This window comes from Anneissia japonica, unplaced genomic scaffold (assembly GCF_011630105.1).
Source record: "Anneissia japonica isolate Jap-2015-1 unplaced genomic scaffold, ASM1163010v1 scaffold287858_len863314_cov180, whole genome shotgun sequence".
Taxonomy (NCBI): Eukaryota; Metazoa; Echinodermata; class Crinoidea; order Comatulida; family Comatulidae; genus Anneissia; species Anneissia japonica.
In genome coordinates, this window is record NW_022693771.1 from 484,169 (window position 1) to 491,658 (window position 7,490).

The 7,490-nt window shown below is 34.0% G+C and overlaps 1 protein-coding gene across 1 annotated transcript in view; it reads right to left on the bottom strand.

Annotated features, from left to right (window-relative positions):
* The window catches only part of LOC117100903 (adipocyte plasma membrane-associated protein-like), a gene marked incomplete at its 3' end in the record, with an annotated part of 9,862 nt that extends 3,026 nt beyond the window's left edge, over positions 1 to 6,836 (bottom strand). Inside the window, 5 exon segments of the mRNA XM_033240746.1 lie at positions 1,288 to 1,395; positions 2,459 to 2,574; positions 3,059 to 3,160; positions 3,250 to 3,501; positions 6,375 to 6,836. Of these exon segments, the coding sequence (XP_033096637.1) occupies positions 1,288 to 1,395; positions 2,459 to 2,574; positions 3,059 to 3,160; positions 3,250 to 3,501; positions 6,375 to 6,385 (589 nt within the window).
* Positions 6,837 to 7,490: the final 654 nt, after the last annotated feature.

The window sequence follows — 7,490 nt, forward strand, 5'->3', positions numbered from 1 at the left end:
TCTTTCTTTTCTCTTATTACCCAGCCCGGTACGACGGCTTGGTCAGCCCAATAAAAACCGTCAGGGGAGGGGCAGTTTTCCCCCTGCCCCCCACGCCTGTTACGACACTGGCTAACACGCCAATCATCCCCCCCAATGAAAAATATTTTCTACGCCACTGGTCTCACTACAAAATGAGTCTCATCGTTATAATATCAAAAAATTAGTTTATATTACATTTTGGTAGATCATATTATAAGCTTTAATTTTATCTTTGAATGGCTTCCCTAGGATAAATAAATCCAGAGATGTTAGCATTTAAAGTTTAGGTGTATGAGAACCAGGTTTTGAGAAAATCGGCCTCAAAGATAAACTAACCTGTACAAATAATAGGACTAGGATTACAGAATATGCGAAGAGAACACTGTTTTAGTAGGAAAATTCACTTAAAAAGTACACAATGATAAAATATAAGTATCAAGTTATTCAAAAACATTAAAATCAAAATTTTGTAAAAATGTTGCCTTTGACCTATTATGGTGAATATCTCAATATTATTTCACCAACGATGCATCTCATTAAGTATCAAGTTATTCAAAAACATTAAAATCAAAATTTTGTAAAAATGTTGCCTTTGACCTATTTTGGTGAATATCTCAATATTATTTCACCAACGATGCATCTCAGTTCGTGTTGAGACCACACAAATATGGTTATGATGACATCACATCATGACCATATAAAGCATAGTTAACTACCGTCTCTCATCAGGTAGGACACCCCAGCATTTCAAAGTGATTTTGGATGAAACATGCATTTTGCAGAAACACATGCATGATCAGAAGTTTGTCACACATTTTGCACAAGTCTATGCGTGATAACGAATTATTACAAATTCATGGAAAAATGTAAATTAGAATAAATTGTTTTTACTATAAAATATAAAAACAGTCATGCAGTAGATTGAGTCATTAGAGAGCTTTCGTTATCTTGTTTGAAAATCAATTTACCGACCAAAACAACCCAGCCAACCATGCACTTAGTGTCTGGTAGTCGCGTGCGGTCTTGCGTGTCATTGTCACAACCAACCACTGATTATGTGACTGGAACCCTTGCCTCCAGGGTTCCGCCCCTGACCCCAGTGGCCCAGACGCCCCCACCCAACTGGTGTAGCCATGCATTTCAAATCTCTCAGGTTGGTGACACGTAAAGGCACATCATGAATATGGCCCTGGACATACAACAGTTTTTTGTCAAAGATAGTCTGGACAGAGCTTCATGGTACCTCTCTAAATAAATGTTACTTACCACATGGTATAGACTCATCATTACTTGCATGAAATGATGCTATAGTATTAACTTCAGTACCATTAATTGCAACTAACCGACCATCATCTATGCCTGTGTACAGAACACCTACCATCAGGAAAAAAAGAACAAGAAAAATTCTTGCTAATTTCTTAAGTTTCAATATTTAATTCATTTTAATATATAAATCCTTTTTGTTTTAATTTCTGTTTTGTTGAGTTTTACAATGCCTTTACGGCCTTGTTGAAAAACACCACTGTGGTGAACAAGTGTTTCTGTAGTTAAATAAAGTTTTTATTATTTATATATTAAGCTTGCTAATCGCCACTGCGTAACTTTCCCTATCTCCTCTGAAACCGCTGGCAGGAATGTGCTCATATCTCATACACTGGGGCTTCTATATGTCACGACCACATTCCGGCACTTTTTAAGGCTGGATATTGGATAACAACAAAAAAACAGCCAAAAACCACAAAAAGTCAGTACCTGTGTCGTCATGTTAATACAATTAATCACATCTATTCTGTACTGCAATGCTTAAAAATTAATTAATGTCTAAAAATTATCGAGTCAGGCCATAAAAGAACCAGTCTATGTTTCGCAGCTTCATTACGTCACCGCCCAGCACTTCTCACGTTCGTCAACAAAATGGGTGACATGCATGTTGCCTTACCTCTTCGGAGTACCCATTGCATTACACTGGATATATTGTAGTGTTAGGGTAGCCCAAAGGGGGAAATCCAGTAGGGAAGAGGGATGTCACTGGGAAGGGTTTTGCCACAAATTTTTCACAAATTTCAATGCAATATATGTGCTATTCGCTTATTCAATTATTCTGAAACTGTTGTGCACCCCCCCCCCCCACAACCCCAGTTTGAAACATTCTGGATCCACCTTTGATCACACTGCAAAATAATTCCTCACAAGGACTGCAGTGTGCAGCAAAGACACTTAAAACATTAACTACAAAGACATCCTTCAGAAAAATAACAATATGGTATTCCATAACATCTTGCCTCCTCAACTTCTTCATTTAACAATGTACATGATCGCCACCTTTTCCCAATCATTCAACACCGTACCGTGCGGAGCACATATGCTAGTTATTATTATTATTATTATCAAGTTTATTTCTTGTTCTTTTTTAAATGAGGTTATAAGCCTTACTAACCATCTTTAATTGCAATTGATTCTGGTCCAAATACTCTCCCTTGAAAAATGTTTGTTGCTTCTTGCAGTTTGGTATTTGCAGCTAATACTCCTTCAAATTTTGGTGGGGCTGGAAGCCTAGAAAAAAAAAAAGAAAAAAAAAAAGGGGGTTTTTTCCGAATTTATAATACAATACACTGTTAATACTTGTTTTTTTCTTAGGTGGGGGGGGGGCATGGGGTTCATTAATGAGAATATCTTTCATGCTAATCTAATATTATTTTTGGCTTTAAATTCTCTCAAAAGATGGGAGAGTACAAGACAGAAGGCGGTTCCCCACGTCATTTAAAATTAGGTCATTTATACAGGAGTGCTCTTTTTCTTTCTGTACCCCATCCTGCAAGCATCTGGATGCCCCAGTACTCACAGACTCACAGTAAATCATAGTGATATCTATGAATCAGCAATGGTTACAGTCTGTGTCACACTGGGAGTTAATGACAGTTTGTTTGTTTTAAATTAAAATACAATTTTTTAAATATAATATTGTTAGTGTTTTTCTAGATTTTACCTTTGAATTTTCTTTTTTAACTATAAAAGTTGATCCTTACAAAATACTCACTTGAATGATGCTGGTTGTAGTGGTCCTTGGATAAAACCAAAAAACATTAAAATTGATCCAATAAATACTACGACTATTTCAAGGACAATATTGCATTTACTTCTGAAAGATATAAAAAAAAAATGATAAAACTAAAATCAAATACAATAGAAATGAATACAAACATACAAAAATAAACATGATTACTGTACCTTCTTGTTTGATGGGATTTTAATGGTTTCAATTGTTTTTTGTCTTTTAATTGTTTTTTGTCTTCATCCAATTGTTTTTGTTCCTCTTCCACTTGTCTACTGTCTTCTTCCAATTGTTTTTTGTTTTCTTTCAATTGCTTTTCATCTTCTTTCAAATGATTTTTGTCTTCTTCATTACTGTTTGTGTCACTTAGCTTTGGTGGTTTCAAGGGTACTTTCCATCGCTTACTTCTATTCTTTAATATCCAATCTCTTGAAATCAATGACAAAAAAAAAATTATTTACTGTAATAATATTGTTGGAGATCTATAGAAATATTGTATAAATTCATTTACTAGAGATTTAAGGCAAAACTGATATTATAAATAGCAAGTGTATATTTCCAATGTATGCATTAGATTCTAGATTTTGAATACACAGGGAGCATATGAGAGACAGGAAAGAAAGGCTGTGGGTGCAGGATCCCCCATGCTGGCAAATTAGTTCGCTAGATGGGTTGGGAAAATAAAATTGGCCACTGAGCTTTCACTGAAATACAGATCTGTTTTGTTGCTTAAAAAAGGACAATGTAATTTACTATTTAGTTAAATTTTTTTCCATTGTGTTGTGCGCAGTTTGAGCTTTTGCTCATTTTGAGTGACGGATGTTGTTTCAAACTGTGCAGGCAGATTGCAAACTTTACAAGACTTACTGCTATCCCTTTCCTCACCAACCTCATTAACAGTCACTTTTTCTGATTTTTTTTTTACTTGTTTTTAATGCTTTTTATATTGATTTTTATTCAAAGTGTTTTTTGATCATATTTTTGACGTTGACTCCTTAGGTGTTGTGACTGAATTGTTTATTTTTTATGTTTTTAATCATATTTTTGATGTTCTCTTTACTTGACAGTTACTGATGTAAATTTTTAATGATTTTAATATCTTTTATATTGTGAACAATGTGACTGAATTGTTTATTTTTTATGTTTTTACTGTCCTCTATACTCGATCGTTGACTTTAAATATCTTTTTATATTTTGATAATTATTGATATTGTTCTTGTTTATGGTTTCAATAGTACTTTTGATGTTCCCTTCTATCTAAATGATAGGACATGTGTGTGTGGGACACGGTTGGAAACTAATAGGAAAAATATGAATAATATTTGCATTTATTAAGGATTTACCAATACTGAAAACTAATATTACTATAGGAATTAGTTTCATAGTTTAACAGATTCATTGGGCCAAAGCTAAAAAGTGAGCACAATTAATAGCTGTAGACTTTTATGATTGAAAGTGTAACATGTAAGGCCTAGGTCTAAATTATTGCATTTTGATGTACGTAGGCCTACTGCTTTTGACAAATTTTCTTTTTCCTTTAATTTTTTATGTCAATTTCTGCATTTTTTGTTTTTGTTTTGTTGTTAATTTTATGCTGTTTTTTTAATATAACATATTATAAACTTTTGCAATTCAGCTATGGACCTCAATATAAGTCATCATCAAACTAATAATAAGTTTTCAAATGTAAGACCCCGAAAAAAATTGCCATCACACCCTCCCCCCGCCCCCATTGCCTCACCATCTCTCCCCATCACACAATCCATGCACATCCACATGACTCCAACCACTCCGCGTTCCGATGATAAGCCCCATCATGCTGGTCAGGCATGCAGCCACCCAGATGAATAAAGGAAAAGTATCAAAAAAGTGCAAATTAACTAAAATATGCACAAGCTACCCCTAAACAGTTTACAAATACAATAGACCGAATTAGTCACCAAACTAAAGCTGTTATAGTGGGTATAACAAACATCAAAACAAATCGCAAGGTGGCAGTTTTTTTTACACAATGATAAGCCTCTGCTTGACAGTTTTTAAACTCCTTAAACTTATTTATTTGTACATTTTATCATTAAAATAACTTATCAAAAAATCCCTGGTAAATATTTCTTTAATAAACGTCAGACTTTTGACCCGTTACAGAAATTGCAACAAAATGACTTGTTGACAGTATTTAAGCTGAATGCGTACCTCTAAATCATGCACAAAACTTTTTGACATATGCTAGCGTATGGCTCATACGTTCCGCATACGTGGGCCATAAGTTGTAGGTAAGTTAAGCGATCATTGACACACATTACTTGTAAGTTAATGCTCAAAAGTCAAAACATAATTCTAACCTATGAGTAACGTGCTTCGAACTTATCTCCAATGTATATTGATGTATGTAGACGTATTTAACATGTTCCAGACGACCACAAAACTTACTGAACGTGTTTCTAACTTACAGTTATCGTATAATGGCGTATTAGCAGCGTTTAGGGAAATAAGTATATTAAAATGTGGTGATGTCAATACGGTGATGTAGATACTGCGATGTCTGATGCGGTTATAATATAAATCAACGAGCGACAGCCTTTTTATAGGCTACGTCACATGATCATCGGCGATACGCTGCGGTGCCCTGTGCTGCTAAGGTAGACTATCGCTGGGCATAAGTTGTGAACTCCGGCAACACGCTTGAAGCATTCGTTCGTGTAAGTTTTATATAAGTGATCAAAATGTTCCATATAAGTTACTACTATTTATAGCAGTAATAGTTACGCTGTTTATACGTCCAATACGTTATTATGAATACGCTATGAATGCACCCAAAGTTGAAAAAAGGCATCGAAAATTCAGGGTATGCCAGCGTTTTAGAGAAATTTACGCTGACTAAATCATCAAGGTGTGACAAGGCCATTACTATTACTAGGCCTATAGGCCTAGGCCTAGATCTGCTTTATTATTATTTATTATTATTATATTATTATTATTATTTACTATTACATTATTATTAATATTATTATTATTATTTTTATTATTATTATTATTCATAGTGATTCTTGTTGTAAGTCTTTGATATTATTTGGCCTCAGTGGTGAACCGTAGGCTAAATTACAGGGTATACTAGGTAGGGCCTGCTAGGTCGGACCCTGCAGGCCTGGCCTGGCGGTGCAACACTAATGACATGTACTGTAGGTGTGGCGTACGCAGGCCCTGGCCTAGCTAGCTACAGTCTTCCAATACAAAAATACCAACAATTATCATACGAAGTTTCATTTGAACATAATTTACTAAATAGTCTACATTTACTTACAATAACATCATGATTACTCTTTAGTGAACCTGACCCTCCCTAACGTTTAGACGTGTTTTCATTTCCTTTATTTATTTCTACTCTCTCTAAGATAAGAGCGCGCCACCACTAAAAATGTTTGCGAAACTTTTTATTTACAAGTGTGTAATCATAGGCTTACACAGCATCTTTACGAGATTTCAGTGGGAACCACCATTTATTTCTCATGCTTATGTACACATGATCTTGACCTGTCCACTCCAGTAGGCGCTTATGCAAACACCCTGAACTATTCATCTCTTGATTTGCTGTAAAGCTCTGTACAGACTTTTGCATTTTTTTGGGAAAAAAAACCTGTTTTATGCACATATATATGGTCATGATGTGATGTCATTATGAATATATTTAGGCATGAAATATGTTTTTGTCAAACCCGGACTGGACCCTTCAAGAATTATTGATAACCATGTATTTTTGTTGACTGAATTTAGTCTACTTATCAGTCAGTTTTTTTAGAGAAACTATTTTAAGATAGGCCCATAAACTGGCAGCTATATAGGGCCTATATACAGCTATACATATAAACATGAAAATAAAATAATAAATAGGCCTAAACTAATTTCTTAATTTGTATATTTTAATAAGTTATTAGCTTTGGTCTAAAAATTGAAATATATGAAAAATATCCTTGTCAATAATACTATAATCTTTGTAATATAGATAGGCCTATGCACTTAAATTTGCCAGCAAATTTAAAGATTATCATCATAAATTTAAAGATTATCATCATAAAAGTATCATCATAAAAGATAAAAGTGTATCATCATAAAAGTTTTCAAATCATTGAAAACTAATTTTTCGGTCTGTGGCTGAAATTTGATAACTTGGTAATCCCATCATAATCGCAAAAGTATACTTTGCCAAATCCACTGCAGTAATAATAGTCAGGACTAACATTATATTAGGCCTATTTGGTCATTTCAACTCAATCGCCATTATCATTAAAACAGGAGCCAGCAATTTCCGTTAACAGAATAAATAAAAATGTTGGATTCTACGACATCCAGTCGTACTACAAATTATTATATTGGGGAACAAAGTTTATTTATTTATTTACTTATTTTTATTTTCAATCTT